Below are 20,929 nucleotides of genomic sequence, written 5' to 3'. Positions count from 1 at the left end.
ACTAAAATTTAGAAGATGTGTCGGGAGGATGTTGTATGGGGTATTCGGATACTAATAAAAAAACAAATTACATAATCCATCAATACTACACGAGACGAATTTTTTAAGCCTAATTAATCCATCATTAGCACGTGTTTGCTGTAGCAAACATTGTCAAATCATGGACTAATTAGGCTCAAAAGATCCGTCTAGCAAATTAATCGTAAACTATGTAATTAGTTTCGTAATTAGTCTATATTTAATACTCTATGTATGTGTTTAAACATTTGATAGGAGGCCGACTAAAATTTAGGAGTGGCAACGACTAAATCGATTCGTTTGCATGAGTCGACACGCTGATTAAAAAAAGGGAAGCAGGACCGCTAGCCTTGGCTTGTGAGACGAGGAAAGTGATTTTTATTGGGCAATGGGAAGGAACAGTTGCTTTGCTGGTGGAGTTTGGTTTGGAGTGTTTAGGCTTGTTTGGCACGGCTCCTCCCGAGGGGCTCCTCCGGAGGAGCCGGAGCCGTTTTGGAGGAGCCACAAATTGTGGCTCCTCCAAAACGGCTCCGGCTCCTCTGTTTTTTACTGAAAAATGGCTCCTCCAAGAAAACGTTTGACAGGGCTCCTCTGGAGGAGCCGGAGCCGGAGCCGGAGAGGAGCCCTGCCAAACAAGCTCTTTCTAAGATTTTGGGCTCCATCTGTGCTGTGAACACGTTTTATGGTCTTTGCTAAGGCTATCTCCAATAGCGGGGAGGCAAATAGAGCATCCATTTCAAGTTTGCATCACCTACAATAAAGACCATGCGTACCTAATTTTGTGGCTTCTCAAACCCAAATCCCACCCCACCTCTCTGTCCTCGTCGAGCTACCCCGCCGCGGTCCAGCAGTGGAGCAACTCGCGGCCGCCACCGTCGTCGTCGTCCGCTGGTCGCCGCCGTGGAGCAGCTCGCGGCCGCCGTCGCGGTCCAGCAGCAGCCAACGTGGAGTAGCAGCTATCGTCCTGCCTTGTCGTCGTCGTCGTCCGTGGCCGCCGTCGCGGTCCAGCAGCAGCCGTCGTGAAGCAGCAACAGTCGTCGTCGGCCTTGACACCGAGTGCCGCGTGGTCCCAATCTCGGAGGCCGCCACCGCCGCGACCGCCCGCTGCTGGACTAGCTGTCGTGGACCATGTCCTGCTCATGAAGGCGCTTCTAGCGGACCCGGCGGCGCGGAACAGGCAAGCAGGGCAGCCTCCACCGACAGTGCGGACGCGACCTCCCTCGCGCGGAGCTTCCAGGTGTGGGCGCACCTCGCCATCGTCGTCCGCGGAAGCAGCTCGCCGTCGTCGTCCGCTCCACCAGACGCCTTCGACGGGCCCACCACTACCGGCGCCAGAGATTTGCGTCTTGCGGGAGAGGCGACGCATGTTTGCCTTCCGCCTCGTCTCATACGCAAAATGGCTACCTTGTCTGCGTCTTCGGTTGGAGAACGTTTTCGGTACGCAAAAACACCGTGGAATACCTATTATGCATTTGGGTCACGCGATGACCGCTCTTTTGCATACAGTCTTATGGCCGGAGTGATGCTCTTAAATAAACTCTAAAAAAATGGGAAGGGACAACTGCGGACATCACCCAGTCATTGTTTTGTTTATTTTATAATGGGACCCACATGGCTAGCCTGATCGCTCGCTCGTAAACGATCGTAAATTTCCAGCCGGGAACAGTGTTTTTCTCTCATACCAAACCAGCCAGCAGTAAATAATCCACGATATGATACGGCTCCCCGAACATGCTCATCCAGTTCCTGACGTAACTGATCTTTGTTTAAGATGCATCGACTCACCACTGTTGATGCTCTTAGCTCCTACTCCATCCAGGTCCCTCAGAGCATGATCAACGCCGTCTGTTTGGTGTACTGGTGTCAGTAAAAAGACGTACACTAGGATTCATAAGCCAGGTCCAGGTCCCTCAGAGCATGATCAACGCCGTCTGTTTGGTTTGGTGTACTGGTGTCAGTAAAAAGACGTACACTAGGATTCATAAGCCAGGTGCGGACACAGCGCGGGGGGGGGGGGGGGGGGGGGGGGGTGGGTGGGGCTCAAGCCCCTCTATTCATACCGCAGCAGTGAAACCCCTTATAGAGCTTGAATTTTTAGGCAAAGTTCTATAGTGTAGGAGGCTGAGACTTAAGATCGAACAGCAGTGTTGTTCAGCCCCCTAAAATATTTTTTAGGTCCGCCGCTGCATCAAGCAGTCTGTTCGCTGGTTGGTTTCTGGGCTGATAAGCCCAACCAATACCGGTTTATTATGAGAAAAAAATATTATTAACTAATTGATAAACCTTGGCTAAATTCGAATTTCCATGAAAAAACCAAATGCTAGTCGCCATTTTATGTAACGCATACACTTCCATGTCCCATCGACTTTGGCCAATGAGATTACTATACGCGTTTTCAGAGGAACTTGAAAAGTGAAATAGATTCAGCACCATCATTGGGACGGGGAACAACTACTCCTTTTTTCTTTCCTCAATCGTTCCTCCTCAAACAAAAGTATTCCGTTCCCATTGCTAAGGGGCTTTGAACACCTCGGATGCGCGCTCGGATGGTTCACGACAATTCAAGCTAGTTTCTACTAATAGCTCAGCTCAGGGAGCTGAAAGATCGTAAACCCCACAACGCTAGCTGTCTTTCCATATCATTCGCCTCGCTTTCGTCCTTTACTTTTATCCGCTGGTTCTCCCTCCCGAGGCCTTTGCCTTTTGTTTCAAGCCAACATCTTTTTTTTTTTTGCTCCATCACTATGCTCTGGTAATTGCTGGAACTTATTAACCGGCATATCAACTAGAATCTATAATATTTTTCTCCCACAACAAAACAGCTTCAACCGATTTATGTATGAGCCGAACAGAGCCAAAACCCTTGTTTATATATAAATTGCTCATAAAAACTAATATGTTCACTAATTTGTATGTACTCCTTCTGTCCTAAAATAGATATCATTCTCGTTTCTCGAGAATTCAAATACTTTTCACTTTGACCAAATATATATATAAAATTATTAATATTTATAATAGGAAAAAGTCTATTTTTGGCCCTCCAACTATGGTTGCAGTTTGTTTCTAGCCCTCTAGCTCCAAAACCAGACACGCGCAGTCCCTTAACTCTCAGTACCGTTTAAAATTGGCCCTCGCGCCCATTCAACCATGGTTTCTACACAGTAAACCCGCCACGACCCCGTCTGTCGAGCCTTTCCCTCTCACCGCTAGGTTGAGACCACCTGTCATCCCCCTCCCTCTCTTCGCGGGGCCCGCCTGTCAGGCCTTTCCCCAACCTCCCTCTCGGCCACGGACCCCGCGCAGCACCCCCATCTTGTGGTCGAACTCCAGCAGGTTGTTCTCCATGTGGTGGCCTCCGACGACCACCGCCGGAGAGTCCGGCACCGCGTACGCCGCCGCAGTCCCCGCCCCCATCTCCACGAAGGCGAAGCACAACGTCTGCGGGACGACCTCATGCATCGCGCTCAGGCTGGTGAACGTCCAGTTCTTCCCGTCGGCCAGCATCAGGTCGACGGCCACGGGTAGGGAGCCGGTCCACGTCCCCATCTGGTTCATCACGGTCAGGTTGAAGCAGCGCTCCAGCGGCTTGGGCGCCTGAGAAACGCGCGGGAGGCCGGCCATGGCCGCGTCGAACGCTGCGAGCACCGCGCGGTAGATGTCCGGGCGTAGCGCCGTGTAGGGCGTCATCGAGCTCAGCGCGACGCCGCCCTGGCCCTGGCTGGAGAGGGCGAGGGCGCCGTCCGGCAAGGCCACACGCGCGCCGTTCACGGCAATGCCCGCGACATCCACGTAGTAGGCGCTGTTCCTCGGGTTTTGGAGGAGGCGGGTGCGGCTCAGGTGGTCGGTCACCGTCTCGACGTCGTCAGCCGAGCCCGGGATGTGGACGGGCCCGCCGCCGAAGATGGCCACGTGCGGGAGGCAGAGCGCGAACTTGCTGGACACCTTGAGCCCCGCCGCGACCTGCGACGGCAGCGAGAGCGGCGACCGCGACAGCCCCGCCACGCCGGAGTACAGGTTTCCCCCCGGGCTGCACGGCCCCTATGCCTGGAAGAGGTTGGGGAACGATGAGGAGGGGAGCTCATCTGGCGCGCACGACGCCACGGCGCGGAACGACACCGGGTACAGCGGGCGCCGCCCGTCCGTGGCGTTCGCCGACAGCCACTCCTAGGTGAGCCCGCCGCTGCCGCACTTGCCGTTGACGGGGTTGTAGGGGTAGGCTGTGCAGGTGCAGCTGGGCTTCGGGGACCCCGGCCTGCCGCCGTCGACGTAGGGGCAGTTGGGCGGGTGGTTCCTGTTGGCGACGCGGCACGTGCCAGAACTGCAGGGGATGGCGTGTTCTTTCTCTTCTTGCCCCATGCACGACCACCACAGGAGCGGGCCGGCGAGGTCGAGGACGAGCGGGTTTGGGTCGTAGTTCCTGACGCTGATGAGGTAGAGGCCGGTGGAGCGGTCCTGGATGACGCGTGCGACGACGGGCAGGGGCTTAGACCTCGCAACTGCGCTCTGCATGGTGAGCGGCGATAGGAGCAGCAGCAGAGCTGCCACGACGGCCGCCATGGCGCTGGAGCTGCTGGAGGATGGCAGAGAGAGGCCGAGAGCGCTGCTACGAGTGGTGTGGTCGTCTGATGTCTGCCTGATGATAGGATGCAATTGCTACCGTGTTCAGATTAAACAAATGAAGCTGGAGAGGGTCCCCGAGCTCGCCTCCTGTCTCCGCGAGGTGTTCGCATTCTTCTTCAGGGGGGAGTTGTAGAGGCGGTGGCCGCACGCGCATTTGCACAGCTTGGCTGTAGCGGAGGCGGCCTCGGCAGCGGCGACGAGCAGGCGAACGCGAACAGCGTGCGGAGACCGGACGTACGCCGCTGCGGGAGGTGAGCGCGCAGCCGTACAGCGCGAGGGAGCAGCGAGCAGGGCACCGCAGCGGCGCAGGCGAGTGGTGAGCGGGGTGTCGGCGCTGCATGGGCGAGCGGCGAGCAGGGCACCCTGGCAGCGCAGGCGAGCGGCGAGCAGGACGCGGGGCCCGTGTGGACGAGCAGCGAGCCAGGGCACGAGCAGTAGGAGCAGCAGCCATGGCACGAGTAGCAGCAGCAGCCATGGCTAGCGCTGCCTGCGCTGGCCACTGTGGTGCCAACGACGTGTAGCGGGGAGGTTGGGGAAAGGCCTGACAGACGGGCCTGCGAAGAGAGGGAGGAGGATGACATGTGGTCCCAACCTGGCGGTGAGAGGGAAAGGCCTGACAGGCGGGGTCGTGACGGGTTTACTGTGCAGAAATCGCGGTCGAATGGGCGCGAGGGCCAATTTTAAACGGTTTTGAGAGTTAAGGGACCGGACGTGTCTGGTTTTGGAGTTAGAGGGCTAGAAACAAACTACAGTCATAGTTGGAGGGCCAAAAATATATTTTTTTCCTTTATAATATATAATTAGTATCATTAGATAGATCGTTGAATATACTTTCATAATAAATTTATTTGTAGATATAAATATTACACGTATTTTCTACTAATTGGTTAAAGTTAAAAAAGTTTCACCTACACCGCCGGATAGCTGTAGGTCGCGCGCCACCTCCCGTAGCTCCGCCGCCGAGAAATTGGCTAGTGTGCCAAATGTGAGGTACACAACTAAGCCGCGTGGCTTCTCGTCGAGCCACCGCAGGCACCTGCTCCGCCGCCGAGAAATGGTAGCTCCAACCGGGACTAAAGGTCCCTGCCCAACGGCTACTACGGCAGACTTTTGCTGCATGGGACCTTTAGTCCCGGTTGGATCTACCAACCGGGACTAAAGGTTAACTTTTACTCCCAGTTGGTCCCTTCAACCGGGAGTAAAAGTCTACTCCCGGCTGGAGGCTCCGTCCGAAACTAGAAAGAGATTTTTAGTCCTAGTTGCTGTCTCCAACCGGGACTAAAGATCCCCTCATATATACCCTTTCTTTCTTCCCGAGTCCGAGCCACTTCGAGCTCAGTGTTCTTGCTTCATCACCGGCCTCTCTTCTTCCTCATCGCCGGTAATCACAAGATTTCTTTGATTCCTCCATTGATTCTTCGGTTCTAAAGGTTACCAACTTTATACTCTCATGTTTCATCAGTAACATATTTTATTTTGTGGATTAGATATATGTGGTTTTTTATGATGGATTTTTTTATTTGTAAGCCATTTAAGCTCAAAATCACTTTAAAGTTTGCATATTTGAATGAAGGAAGGTTAAAGTAGTTATTCAAAACTAGTATTCAGCTTTCATTTCTAGCATGCATAGCACACTTTATGGTTTAGAGATATAGAGAATTTTAGAGTTTTTTTTAATTTTATTTGTTTATAAAATGAGAAATTTATATTATATTAAAAATGAGTATAGAGAGTAGATGGTAACTGCTTTCGGGTCCTCGGCCTCTTATCGGGTTTCAAAACGACTGAGACCGGACCTCCCTCTCATTGCATGCGGCAAGTGTGAAGAGAAGATTGTGATGGAGTACCAGGTGAGAAAGGAGTGTCCCAACAAGGACCGTATCTTCTACAAGTGTCTGGATCGCAATGTGAGTTATTTTGTCGCATTTGATGATTATGGTTAATTTATACTTATTTTCATGATACTACCGCACGAAACATGGAAGCCAAACCAGATGAAGTGAATTTATTATCCATAGAATATACAATGCAGGCTTTATATATATATATATATATATATATATATATATATATATATATATATATATATATATTATATGTACATAAAATAACATACAATATATGTATATGCATATAATATATACGTTAGTTTCATATTTTAGTTTGTACAAAATGTTCAAACATTATAAGCGTGTACACTATGAGATACTGTTAATTTACCGAGTGTGAGTAACACTCGGCAAATAGTGCTACACACTCGACAAACTCTTTACCGAGTGCCACACTCAGTAAAGTGGACTCGGCAAACAACAACTCGGTGAAGTTATTTTACCGAGTGTCTAATATCGGCACACTCGGAGCAGAGAGTTACCGAGTGCTACAATGACACTCGGTAAACAATTATGACTTAACAGTCGTCAGCCTCCAAACTGACCGTTAACGGCGACGTTTACCGAGTGTCACTAGCAGCACTCGGTAAATAAATTAGCATTTCGTGATTAAAACAATTTCGCAAATAAATTTTTTGAATAATGTTTGCCGAGTGTAGCTCCTAACACTCGGTAAAATAATAACCATTTTCGTGATTAAAACAATTCTGCAAATAAACTTCAGGAATAATGTTTACCGAGTGTTCTCACTCGGTAAAAAGTAGTCAAATATTTCCGAGTGGGGAAGCGGCACTCGGTAAAAAATGGCACCCTCGGCAAAATTCACAGAATCAGAACCAATTTGGTTCTGTTCGCTGTTTTACCGAGTGCTACACTCGGTAAAACTGACAGAATCTCTGTTTTACCGAGTGCTACACTCGGTAAAATATGTCCACAGAATTTTTTTGTTTGTTTCAGTGCATATCCAGTCACAATAAGCAATAAAATCACAGGAAATTATAATAACATGACAGATAGGCAATATATATCACATATATGTCCACAAATGTCACATCCACTCACAATAACAAACATATGTCGACAAGCACCATGCAAAGTACACAAACACCATCAACATATGTCCAAAGTCCACAAAGTTCAACCAAGTCCACAGTTCAACATACAAAACTATCAAACAAGGTCGGATGGCCTATCACATGGTCGGAGGCCTGCGGAGAAATGGAGTCAAGTCCAAGTCTTAATCACACTGCATATCGTTGTTCGATCCAGCTGTAGAAGGTCCCTAGAATGAGATTGCACATGTGAGTTATCTGGATCAAAGCAAATTCTAAGGTCTAAGCTATGGTAGGTCAAACTAAGGTATAAGTCGAAGGTAGCTCTATATGACACGAAAGTGAAGAGTGCATCTAAGTGACTCATAGGAGTGCCGTCGCGCGGAGGTGGAGGCACCAACGGTATCATCGGCGGCGGAGGAGGCGGTGGAGGCTAGCCCATGCTCTGAGAAAAACGGGCCATGTACTCGTACCAGTCCTTGTGCACCTGCTGGAAGGCCTCAAGCTGGGTCTGCACTCGTGCCCTCTCCTGTGCCAACTCAGCCTGGTGCGACAGCTCGAGGGCCTGAAGCTGGCTCTGTGAGGCCTGCTGTGACTCCTGCAGGGCTTCAATCTGGGCCTACAATTATTTATCACATAGTTAGAATGCAAATAAAGAACGAGTAGAAAATGAATGGACAACGAATGCAACAGAACTAACCTGGAGTGCTACCACCTGGGGCTGTGAGCGTGGGCGTATGGCCGGACTCGAACTCGTGCTCCGGGCTCTAATCTGGGCGAGTGTCTGAGTGTTGGCCGTGTCTATGGTGCTGTTGCCCATATAGTACCGCCCGTGTGGCTTACCTGGTCCCAACCTCATGACGATGTCACCCTCGAGGTCAGCGGTGCTCAGATCAAATTCTGACCCATGGATCTCTCTCGCCATCGCCGTGTACTCGCTGAGGCGCCTGTGCACGCTCGGGTTGCTGTATGCCTCGGGCGGGTCCTCTGGGTTGTAGACGAGGTTGGGGTCCTTTGCCTTGCCCTTGTGTGCCAAGGCATATGCCTTGAACGAGGCGCACTCCTGGCCGAGGTGGAACCACGTCTGCAGGAAGAAGCACAACAATAAGATAGTATGCATTCAGAAGTTAGCATAGCAACAACGAAATGAAATCCGCGTACATATCTGGCTGCATATTCCTTGAGGGTAGTGGGGCCTTGTTTGTGCGAGGAACCCTACATCATCGCACGACAACGTGAGCGTATGTCGTGATATTGCTTGTACTCCTCACTCAACCACTTGTCCACAATGGCCTCCCAGCAGTTGCCCATCCCCGCACACCAAGCAGGAGGCACATGCACGTACACGAGCACATGACAAATCATAAATCAATTTCAGTGCAATTAATCGCAAATGATGTAATCTCATGTTTACCGTCAAGTATTGCTCCTTAGTCAGGGGCAGGTGCACTGCCTGCGCTCTGGTGACTCTGTGTCCTCTACGGCCATGGTAAATTCTTCTGCACAGGAGCTTTGTCTCGTAGAAGAGGTCCTGCACTTGGTGAACACAGACTCTGTTCACCACGTCATCCGCGTCCTCCCTACGTACTCCCTCCGCCAAGGTGTAGTAATCCTACAAGCAAATACAGTCAGTAATATACAATTAATGTGATGTTATTATCAGCATAATGCGATGAACATGAACCCACAGCTCTTTCATCACCTGGTTGGCCTTGCTGTTATAACACCTGCCAGCTTGATCAGTCTGATCATTGGCGGCGTGCTAGTGGGACCACTTCATGGCGGGCTGCACAACACCATCGATCCTCACCATCCCGGGGTAGTTTTCCCTGCACAGAAGACCCAGGATCCCGTTTACTCGGCGAGAGTGACTCCCTGGGATCACCATTTCCCAATCCCTCCACAAAGTTATTGAGATTGAATATTAGTTTCTGTTATAACTTAAAAACCTATGAAGTAGTGTTAACATGCAAAAATTACTTACTTAGTTCCGGAGGGTCAAATCACTGGCTGTCTCTGTATGGGTAAGTCTGGGAGGCGCGACGACCCTCGTAGCCAAACCATAGGCACCCCATTTTCCTCTGCCAGCAAGTTGGCATCCTCCTCGTGCTCAGCCCGCTCGGCCTCATCCTCCCTCCGTGCCTCCTCCACCGCCTCCACTATCTCCTCCCTGGTCTCCTCCTCCTCCTCATCCTCCTCCGTGGCCGCTACGAACTCGTCGTCGTCGTCCTATGGAGGAGGTGTCGGCTCTCGACGCCCTCGTCGTCGCCGTCCTCCTCCTCCACCCTAGGCTCCTCCTCCACCCTGGGCTCCACCTCCATCCTAGGCTCCACCTCCCTGGGCACGCCCTCGTTGTCGTCGTCCTCCTCCTCCCTGGGCACGCCCTCCACCCTCAGTCTGTGCACGCCCTCCTCCTCCACCCTGGCTGGACCCCTCGCCACCAGCCAGTAAGGTCATAACCGACCTAATCTTCCTGATTCCACCGCCCACCATCAATTACCTGCAACAAAAGGAATAAACTATCAGTACGCATATACAAAAGTAAATGTATCATACATGTATAAAAGAGATGCAAAATAAGTAAATGTATCATACATGTATAAAATTGCCATAAGTACTACAGATCTTACATGTACTAGAAATAATCATCAAGATCATCGATAGGTGGGCCAAAAATCTCATCATCGCTATTGTCGACGTAATTATGACCGTCTCTCAAAGTCTCATCACTAGCAACACTGCCTGAATGGTGTTGCTCAAGTAATAACAAGTTCTTCGCATTGTGAACCTCCTCTCCATCATTCCCGTCAACAATGACCGTATCATTGTCTACTTCCATTGCGAGATCTACATCTAAGACAATCTCAAAACTCCCTTCTAATCCTTCTTTTTGAAAGAACTCTCCGTCATATGTGTTTGCATCGATGTTATAATCATCATCGTTTGGGATGGGTACTTTACCATGTGGCGATACCTTGTACACAACATCATACGCCTTAAGACGGTCTTTGGTTTGGCACGGGTATGAGAGATAATAAACTTGCGTGGCCTGTTGGGCCACAATGTACACGTCGTCTCCTAGCAAGACGGATGACTTTAGAACTTCGACTAACCCAGGCTTAGGGGTCTTTATCACTTCTTTGGGATCAAACCAATGGCATTTGAATATGACAGGACGAAGAGGTACACAACCAGGAAACTTGAGTTTGTATATTTCTTCAATTATTCCATAGTAGTCCAACCCATCTGTGCCTGGCGTGAAAACACCGGTATTTGTGGTTCTTCGATTCGGTCGACTCTGCTCGTGCCGAGTTGTGTGAAAGCGATATCCATTGACATCGTACACAGAGAATGACTTGACCCTAAATTCAAATCCATTGGCAACTTGCCTCAACTCGGCACTCATAGACACGTCAGTTTTGGCCTGCTAGTTCAAGTAGGATGATTCGTTATATATTTGTCGAGTTGAGAGTTAAGTACAAACAACCAATGAAATTGAACAGTACCTCCTCCTTGAACCAACAAATAAAAGTGGGATTTCGTTCTCCCGCGCCATGTCTTAGAAGGGTTTCAACTTCCGCTTCGGTGGGTTCCCTCCGTGATGGATGATGGTAGAGGAGAACAAATTTGTTGTAACGGCCATTAACAAGAGGGTTGGATGGGTGCATGCGAAATATTGACAAGAAAAGAAACAAGTTTGTGTAAAACTTACGCAATGTACGGGCCAACCTCTTCAAGGTTCCGCAACACATATAGCTGGATAGAGCGCCACTCTTCTAGGCTCAACATCTTCAAGGTAGGTTCACTTGCACTTCCGAGTTGCCCTTGGAAAAGGCTGAGGGTCGACTGATTGTCGGCATCATTGTAACGAGGGGGTGGATTATGCACGTTAGGAAGGTTGTCGGCATAGTATCTTGTTGTGAAGTATGACACCTCCTCCACAATGGATGCCTCTGCACAGGAAGCTTCAATTTTGCGTTTATTTTTGCATTTTGTTCTAAGAACCTTTAGGCATCGCTCAATTGGATAGCACCAACGGGCATGCACAGGGCCCCCCATTTTTACCTCATATGGTAGGTGCAAGAGCAAATGTTGCATCGGATTGAAGAAGCCAGGAGGAAAGATCTTCTCCAACTTGCAGAGCAACACCGGGGCCATTCTTTCCATTTCTTCAATCTCGGTCCAAGATATCTCCTTAGCACATAGCTTACGGAAGAACATGCTCAACTCTGCCATCACTCGCCAGATGTGATCAGGGAAATAGCCACGAACCATCACCGGAAGAAGGCGTTCAATCCATATGTGGTAATCATGACTCTTGAGCCCTGTGATTCGCATGGTACTTAAGTTCACACCCCTCCTCCAATTCACTGCATACCTGTCAGGGAACATCAATGATTGGAACCATTGAAGAACTTCTTTCTTTTGGGCCCTCATGTGGACGAAGTTGGCCTTAGGCTTCTTCCATGACTTCCCGCGTAAGGGAGGCAACATGTTTAGCTTTGGTCTATCGCACAGCGTTGCTTGATCCAATCTAGCCTTGACATTGTCCTTTGACTTTTCCCAGTCCATGATTGTGTGAAGGACCGCCTCGGTGAAATTCTTTTCAGTGTGCATTACATCAATGTTATGTGGAAGAAGGAGGTCCTTAAAGTAAGGAAGCTTCCACAAGTACGACTTGTGTGTCCAGGCATGCTCTTTTCCGTATCCCACGAAGCCCCCCTTTTCATTATCGACCACAAGACCATCTAACATCTCAAGAACCTGGGCACCTGTCATCATTTCCGGTGTAGAGTCTTCCATTGTGACACCTTTTCAAAAGTTCTTCTTGTCTCTCCTAAATGGGTGGTCAAGAGAGAGAGGAATTGTCGATGTTTGTCAAACGAAGAAAACTTGCCCCCCTTCTCCAACCGAAAGAACTCCACAGCTGACTTGCATATCGGGCATGGCATCTTCGTGTGAACACACCAGCCACAAAATAACCCATAAGCTAGGAAGTCATGCATGGAATAATGGTACCAAATATGTATTCTGAAGTTTGTCTTTGTGAATCGATCGTATGTCACTACCCCTTCGTCCCATGCACGGACCAAATCGTCTATCAAAGGCTCCATGTACACACTCATATTAGCCCCCGGGTGTCCTAGAATTATAAGTGACAAGAAAATATTTTGCTGTTGAAAGGCGACGCCAGGTGGGAGGTTGAGAGGGATGACGAATACGGGCCAACATGTGTATGGTGAAGAACCCATTCCATAAGGATTGAACCCATCAGTTGCCAGTGCAATGCGTACATTACGAGCCTCGTCAGCTTTGTTGGTATGCTTCCGATCGAAGCTTTTCCATGATTCACCATCGGACGGATGTATCATCTTGTCAGTGTATCGGCGTCCAGTTTTGTGCCATGTCATCTATTTTGCGGATTCCTCGCTCATGAAAAGCCGTTGGATCCTCGGTATGAAAGGAAGGTACCTCAGGATCTTTGCGCCGACTTTTGTTTGCGTCTTCCGACCATCACCAGATTCTAACTCAATGTACCTAGATGCCTTACACTTCGGACAATACTTATCGTCAGCATGTTCTCCCCTGAATAAGATGCATCCGTTCGGACAAGCATGCATCTGCTCGTACGACATCTTGAGTGCACGAAGGATTTTATTTGACTCATACGTGTTCTTTGGCAGAACGTGATCATCCGGAAGTAGGGTGCTAACTACTGTCAACAGTTGATCGAAGGATTCTCTACTCCAGCTAAACTGGGACTTCACAGCCATTAGATGTGCAATGGCATCCAGTTTAGAAACATTGGTGCGCCCGTGAAGGGGTTGTTGTGCCGCATCTAACATGGCGTAAAATGCCTTTGCAGTTTGCTCTGGCTCCTGCTCTGCACTTCCTTCATCGAAAGCCATGTCATGGTCATTTAACATTTCTGCTACCCCGGCTTCAGAATCAAACTCCTTGATCCGTTGTCTCACGACCTCTTCTCTCGCACGATGGCGTTCACCATGCATGGTCCACCAGGTATAGTTCTCTACAAATCCATTGTTGACAAGATCTTTACTCATCTCCTCATATGTTTTCATTGCCTTGTTCTTACACTTCCTACAGGGACACCAGGCATGTCGCCGTCCGTTTGCAAATGCCTTCGTCATGAAATCATTGGCCTTCTCAATCCATTCATTTGTGTATTGACCCCTCTTCTGATAGCCCGTGTACATCCACTGACGGTCATCCATCCTAACATATAGACGATATTGCAGTTTAGAGCAATAGAGTAGTAGTGCTAGAGAAAAACCATATGAGATGATAAAGAGACATTCATGTTCTTAGTCGATTCACATAGAAGATGTTTGCTAGATTGGATGATGAGATTTTACCTAAGGTTGAAAGGCCGCTATGTCACTTGTAGATGGAGGAACACATGGAAGAGTAGTAGTGCACTAAGTCTTATGTGGAATGATTTGAAGGAAGCAAAAAGTCTACTTCTGTAGTTACCTCCAGTGTATTCTCTAATAGCATAAATTTGTTGTTTTGGACCCTTTTCTCATATCAGTATGTTTTTACAATGTTTAGTTCATCTAACATCATTACCTTAGCTGTCTAGCAAGAGACTGCATAGACATATAATGCAATTCAGCTAATATAATCCATTCATACTGTATTTTAACAAATAACCTATTTACTCCATACAAGAAACTGAAAGTAAACACATAATGTTTTCTTTGACTACCAGGAACACCAGAGATGGCAGCCTCAAATTCTGCAGTGACATACTTGAATTATTTGGCAAATAAACCATGTGGATAAAGTCATAATGTTTAGGGAAATATTGATAGTTCTACATTATGAGAAATCAAGTGCTAAGATAGACACCTGTCTGGAGCATCCGAAAGTAAACATTACTATGCGGATGACTATGCAAAAGAACCATTATTCATCTTTTTCAGACAATGAAGAATGGAGATGACAACCCATTGATAGTTAATATTTCAGTGAATATTTTTCGCACGGGTCTAATTCAAACATGGCTAAACAATGGCAGTATTGCAATCGAGAGCTACCTAAGCAGAACAATAATCAGACAGCATTACTCAAATCTAAGAACAGAGTAGTGCATGCCTAGTGACATCAGATCAAAACAGCTCAAATATTAGATCAATCAAATGGAGAAAATTATTATTGGACTGTGACTGCAAGGTCATAGCATTGCTGACTCTTGATCACACTTTCTGTTAGTATGCTAGAATTGCAGTTCAAGGATCATTTGTAGTTCATTCCAAATGTTTTGTTGCCACAACTTCCACAGAGATGCTGAGGATTGCAAAAGTAGTTTCTTACAGGTCCTAAAACATAGTGTGACATCATTGTGTCTGAAAGGTTATCACTAACACTGATTGTTCATGATTTCTATACTCCTATAAGTAGTTTTAATCACATCACCATTGCCAGCTTTGAGAGTGTTGCAGCTAGGACTCCAGGATGTGCAGCTGATATACGATTTGTAGATCTTTTGTGAACAGTCTCATAAATTTCCACTCCGTCTGCGCTTTTGAGTTTCAACAAGCATATGAAGTCTGAAGCAGCCATAAAAATGTTCTTTTATCCAAGGAAATATAGACTATGGAAGACAAGAGCATCGTGACTGCACCGTGGCCCTCTTGGTTTGGGTTTTGCTATCCTGGCTTCGTTCCAGTGGACAGAAAGGTTGCAGGAAGACAAGAGCACCGTGACTGCACCGTCTACCTTTAAATGTTGTTTAAGTGGTTTTGCTTTTGATTTGTCGTTGTAGCAATTTCTCATGCTTTCCCCTTCTAAAACTTCTTCCACTAAGCCACTTGCCTATTGCCGGCAAAAAGGTTAACGGGGCTGCTGTATCACGCCAAGCTTTAGGATTTTACCTAACTAGTGAAAGCTAAACTTAAAAAATTATGCATCGATCACTCTACTAGTGAAAGCTTTATCTCTTACAAGACGAATGAGGCAATTCGAAACACATATTCTCTGCAAGGGCATGTCTACATGATAGAGAGATAGTTATGGAAAGTTTAGTCTTCTAGTGTCCATGTGATTTATTTTTTAGATTTTTTTCACCAAACTCTGGTTCAGTATAAATGGAGGAAGAAAGTAGTGGCCAATGTAACAGTTAATGGTCAATTATTACATTGTAGTATATTTCCAGTTTAATTCTGTTTAGGAGCTATAGTTTGCTAAATATTCAATGTCCCCAGCTAACTATTTGATTCCCATATATCTTTGATACAGATATAAATGAGTGTGATCTTCGGAAATCAGATCCTGAGAAGTATGAAAAACCAGTATAAAGGGAGGAAGAAAGTAGTGGCCAATGTAACAGTTAATGGTCAATTATTACATTGTAGTATATTTCCAGTTTAATTCTGTTTAGGAGCTATAGTTTGCTAAATATTCAATGTCCCCAGCTAACTATTTGATTCCCATATATCTTTGATACAGATATAAATGAGTGCTCACCCAAAGGAGCATTATCCTACTGACCTGCTCTCATACAAAATTTTTATTTGTGTATCCCTAACTAGTTTTATTTATGCAGTCAGCAAGCTAGATATACAAAGTGCAGAGAAGGAAATAGACAATCAACAGCTCCTACTAGAAGAAGAGAAGGTTGTAGCGACGTGTCTTGCAGCCCTGATATCTGACCTATCTGGTCCTAAAGGATGGGTGCCTATGGAAAAACTCCATTCAGAGGTTTGTCATGGAAGAAAAATCTATTTTTTTGTAGAAATTCTGGATTTTTTATCATGCATTGATACAATACAAAACAACATGGAAATATGTTGGCATATTTAATTTGACATTATTATGAACTGTTGTATTATCAATCATTACTCGATCAATGGTAAACTAAATTCAAGACTTGGCTTTGTCTTGCAAATATGTTAGATGCTGCACAATATCGTAAAATTTGTCCTTTTGTCTTGGTTAGTTGTTGCAGTGGCTGCCATAGTGTGGTAATGCATTTAGATACTCATTGGAAAGATATTGAAAAGTCCTACAACTTTCACTACTATGGGACTGTCCAGATCCACCCCTAAATCAACAACCAAAACTGAAGTTTGAAACTGAAATTGCAATCTGACGAAATCTGACAGTAATATTCAGAACTCAATATCTCCCAGAATACTCAATGAAAAAAGGCATTTAAATACTCTCTGGAAAGGTATTGAAAAGTTCTACAACTTTTATTCCTATTGGAGTTTCTAATTCGACACCTAAAGCCCTCAACCAGAATTCGATCTACAACTGTCTGCACTCTGAATCCGTTGGTCTTTTTTGCAGCTCAGTACAGACCAGCAACCTAGATGCTTCATACTGCAGAGAAGATAGATTAGCAACAAACCTCGGCAATGGATGAGGTTGCAGCCCTTCCTTTCCCGGTGGCGGCGGCTGTGGGGGACCGCCCGGTGGCGGCGGTGGTGGAGGGGAGGAGGCGGCCGCGGCGGTGGGGAGGCGCCGGCGACAGCGGGGAGGCGCCGGCGTCGGCGTGGAGCGCGCGGGCGCGGGCGCGGGCACGGGCGCGGGCGCAAGTGCGGGCGACGGCGGGGAGGCGCCGGCGCGGGGGACGGCGGCGGTGCGGCGGGGATGCGCGGGCGTGTGCGGTGTGTGTGTGTCTGTGCACGATTTGAGGGAGAAACGGCTAAGTGAATGCCTCTGTTTACCGAGTGCCTAGATATACGGCACTCGGTAAACTCAAGCACCGCAGCCCAATTACATGTGGGCCTGGTACATGTTTACCGAGTGCCCAGATTTACGGCACTCGGTAAACAGAAGCACCGTAGCCCAATAACATGTGGGCCTGGTACATGTTTACCGAGTGCCCAGATCTACGACACTCGGTAAACAGAAGCATGGCAGCCCACTGTGGCAGACAGGTGGGCCGTGGCTAACCTTTACCGAGTGTTTTAGGTCACACTCGGTAAAAGTATCCATTATTTCATGCAAAACAAAAATGAAAAAAATACCAATTTAATCCTAAAATTCACCAAACTTTCACATGAACTATTTTATGTCATCTATTTACTATCTAAAAAATTCCAAGTTCAAATCATAATGTTGAATTTCACTCTTAATAGAAATCCTACTCGTCATTGTGAATGTTTAGCGTCTCTTTGGGAGATGTACCGGTTCGGCAGCGACGAATGTAAAAATACTTCCGAAACGTTATGAAAATTTTTCTATAACATAGATGTATGCTTCAATGTTAATTCTTCCAATCTCGTGATTTATCGAGTTCGATTTTAATTATTAAAATTAAATTTACACGATATGTACCTAATTATCATAAAGAATGAAAATTTTGTGAAATATAGTAAGGGCGTGTTTAGATCCAAAAATTTTTGGGTTTGGGGTACTGTAGCACTTTCGTTTTTATTTGGCAATTAGTGTCTAATTATAGACTAATTAGGTTTGAAAGTTTCGTCTCGCGATTTCTCACCTAACTGTGTAATTAGTTTTTTTCCGTCTACATTTAGTACTCTATGCATGTGCCGCAAGATTCGATGTGGCGGATACTGCACAAAAAATTTTGGTTTTTGGATGGAACTAAACGGAGCCTAAATAAATCGAAATAAACACCATATTTTGGAATGGAGTACTAAATATCATATGTGGATAGAGGAAAAAGAATGAAGGGAAAAACAAGAAATTTGGTTGAATTTTACCGAGTGTTGCGCCAATACACTCGGTAAAAGATAGTGTTTACCGAGTGTTGTGCACTTACACTCGGTAAAACTTTATTATTACCGAGTGCAAATACTTCTATACTCGGTAAACATGTCATGCCGTGACGCCGTTTGGTGCACGGTTGGTATACTAGGTGACGTGGCACCTCAATACCGAGTGTCTGTTTTTACCGAGTGCGCCCCTTCGGTAAACTTGTAGTTTTACCGAGTGTCTGAAGTTACCGAGTGTGCGGACTCGGTAAAGTGGTCTACTACCGGGTGTTTATGTTTTTCGAGTGTTGGCACTCGGTAAGTAATGTTTTCCGAGTGCCCCGACTTTTGACACTCGGTAATTATCGGGGCACTCGGTAACTACACAGTCGCCGGTAGTGGTAGAATACGTATATTATTAGCAGTGTACCATGCGTATTCGAAAACCTATTCGAAAAACAAAACGAATCATCAATTGAAAATAGAAACAAAAAAAGAAAACATTTGGGGTTAAAGGGCCGGTCCACGTGGCCAGACCGGGAGGCCTCTTTAGTCTCGGGCGAAAAACCAGGATGAAAGGAGAAGCCCTTTAGTTCTAGATTCGTACTTCCGGTTGAGAAACTGAGACGGAAGGGATTTCCCGACCAGAAGTAAAGCTTGTTTCTGTGCTAGTGCCATGTCCTCGCTGGCGGCGTTGGCGTGGGCGACCGGGCCCACCAGCCACACACGGCGGCGGAGCGCCGTGCTGTAGTACTCGACGTAGTCCGGCTCCAGCTCGGCGAAGCTGTTGAACACCTCGCCGTAGCTCCTCCGGTCCGCGGCGTGCGCGAGCTGGTAGTAGTCCCACTTCCACTGATCCTTTCTTGGGTCCATCACCTGGCTGCGCCTCAGCGCGACGCGGTGCGGCAGCTCCGGCAGGGACACGACGGCGTCGGGGTCATCTGGAGCGAGCGCGAACGAGTTGTTGCGCAGCAGGGAGTCGTTACAGGCCCGGGCGAACAGGCTGCTCCCAAGGAAAGACAACCGTGGGATGCCGTGCTCGGCGGCGACGTCCGCGGCCCACAGGTAGAAGCTGTCGACCACGACGGCGTCGGGGACGGGTGGTGCTCGGCCAGGAACCGATCCAAGGGCTCGCGGAGCTGCTGGACCGCTTCCAGCAACTTGTGGAGGTCGGCCTCTGAGGAGATGCCTACAACGGTCTCGACGCCCGGCGGGAGTCCGACATCAGGGAAGGGGATGGTGGAGATGTGGATAGCCAGGGCGTCGGTGCCGCGGAAGGCGTTGTTGGCCTGGTCAACGGCCGAGCGGATAACGGTGGTGTTTACGGGAGTGGTGAGTATGGTGCCCTTGATGCCACGTGAAGCAAAGAGGGCGGCCATGGCCGCGACCGGTATGACCGTATGAGGTGGCCATGAGCGATATACGGGAAGAAGAGAATATGGATTGGCTGCTGGCTGCTGCTCATTGGAAGCCATGGCTGCTTGGCAGCGCCCTTCTTCCTTTGCAACACAGTTAAACAGATCAGAGCTCAGCTGCTCAAGTATCTTTGGCGACAAGATAACAGGGGCAGCCTTGGTTGGACTTGGACCTCAACCATCCACGTCACTCCGGTAGTCCAGTCCACCTCCACCAGGACAGGTGTGTTAAACGTGGGGAGCGAAAGAAAGCGAGTGATGCAAATGATTGTACGTGTGTGTGTATGTGGCCACTTTGGGTTACGATAGTTACTATGCTAATTTATGAGACTACAATAACTCTTTACTAAGTGATTTACTATAACATTATGGTAAATATCATCGTGAGTTGTAGTAACACACGTATCGTAAATGCATATTCATGTTATCGTAAATTGGTACAAACATTATCGTAAATCAAGGTGGCTATAGAATAAGTTATTCTATGACCAGCTGCAGAATAGCCTTACCCTATATATATATATATACACACACACACACACACACACACACACCGGAGAGAGGAGGTAAAAAGGCATCCTTTGGGATTATTTCCTAATTGATCATTAATAATAAAACTCAATACTCCCCCTTGATCAATTAACTCATTGTAGTCTTCACTGTTCATCTATTATGAATCTTTGGGAAATCCTGCGGGAAAAACCAAAGTAATACCGGTATACCAGGAAAAACTTCTTAAAACATGGTGGAAAAAATAAGGAGAAACACCATGATATACAATCACGGGTGTTATTAGACCTTTTAAGATAAACCCAAAGCCTTAGTCTAAAAACATATTCCAAAAACCCTGGTGAAGAAAAATAGATGATAAGCATATAACTTTACATTGACATTGCCTCATCAAAAAAATTATATGAGAAACTTCAAAGGGAAAACTCACATAAACAAAAGAGTACAATGCATATCATATCTCAATATCATCCACCAAAAACCCCCTGTGGGAAAAATGGATGATTGACATAACCTTGTGTTGATATTGCCTCTTAAAAACTTTATATGAGAAACCCCAAGGAAAAACTCATAAAAAGAAAATAGTGCAATATGATTTTTGCAACATGTTATTAATTAGAGAGACTCTCCCCCGATACTTGCAAATCTCAAAATAAATTCATACCAATGCACTTAACACATAAGAAATCTAGAGTATGGTAGACTTTGAAAGAGAGAGGGGTAAAAAGATACCCTTT

General features: G+C 47.2%; 2 protein-coding genes and 1 pseudogene across 2 annotated transcripts; all 3 read right to left on the bottom strand.

Annotated features, from left to right (window-relative positions):
- Positions 1-3,276: 3,276 nt before the first annotated feature.
- Positions 3,277-4,100, bottom strand: LOC136544531 (chitinase CLP-like). Its single transcript, XM_066536665.1, has 2 exons — positions 4,050-4,100; positions 3,277-3,978 (listed from the first exon to the last, which is right to left on the bottom strand). Exons 1-2 carry the CDS (start codon positions 4,098-4,100, stop codon positions 3,277-3,279), a joined length of 753 nt encoding a protein of 250 aa, XP_066392762.1.
- An 82-nt stretch (positions 4,101-4,182) lies between these two features.
- On the bottom strand, positions 4,183-4,575 carry LOC136547137 (chitinase CLP-like). The gene has a single exon (XM_066539107.1). The coding sequence runs from the start codon at positions 4,573-4,575 to the stop codon at positions 4,183-4,185; it is 393 nt and encodes a 130-aa protein (XP_066395204.1).
- Positions 4,576-18,694: 14,119 nt separating this feature from the next.
- On the bottom strand, positions 18,695-19,732 carry LOC136547136 (scopoletin glucosyltransferase-like; annotated as a pseudogene).
- Positions 19,733-20,929: the final 1,197 nt, after the last annotated feature.

This window comes from Miscanthus floridulus, chromosome 3, assembly GCF_019320115.1.
Source record: "Miscanthus floridulus cultivar M001 chromosome 3, ASM1932011v1, whole genome shotgun sequence".
NCBI lineage: Eukaryota > Viridiplantae > Streptophyta > Magnoliopsida > Poales > Poaceae > Miscanthus > Miscanthus floridulus.
Note: the sequence above shows the minus strand (reverse complement) of the source record. Positions and strands in the feature narration are given on the sequence as shown.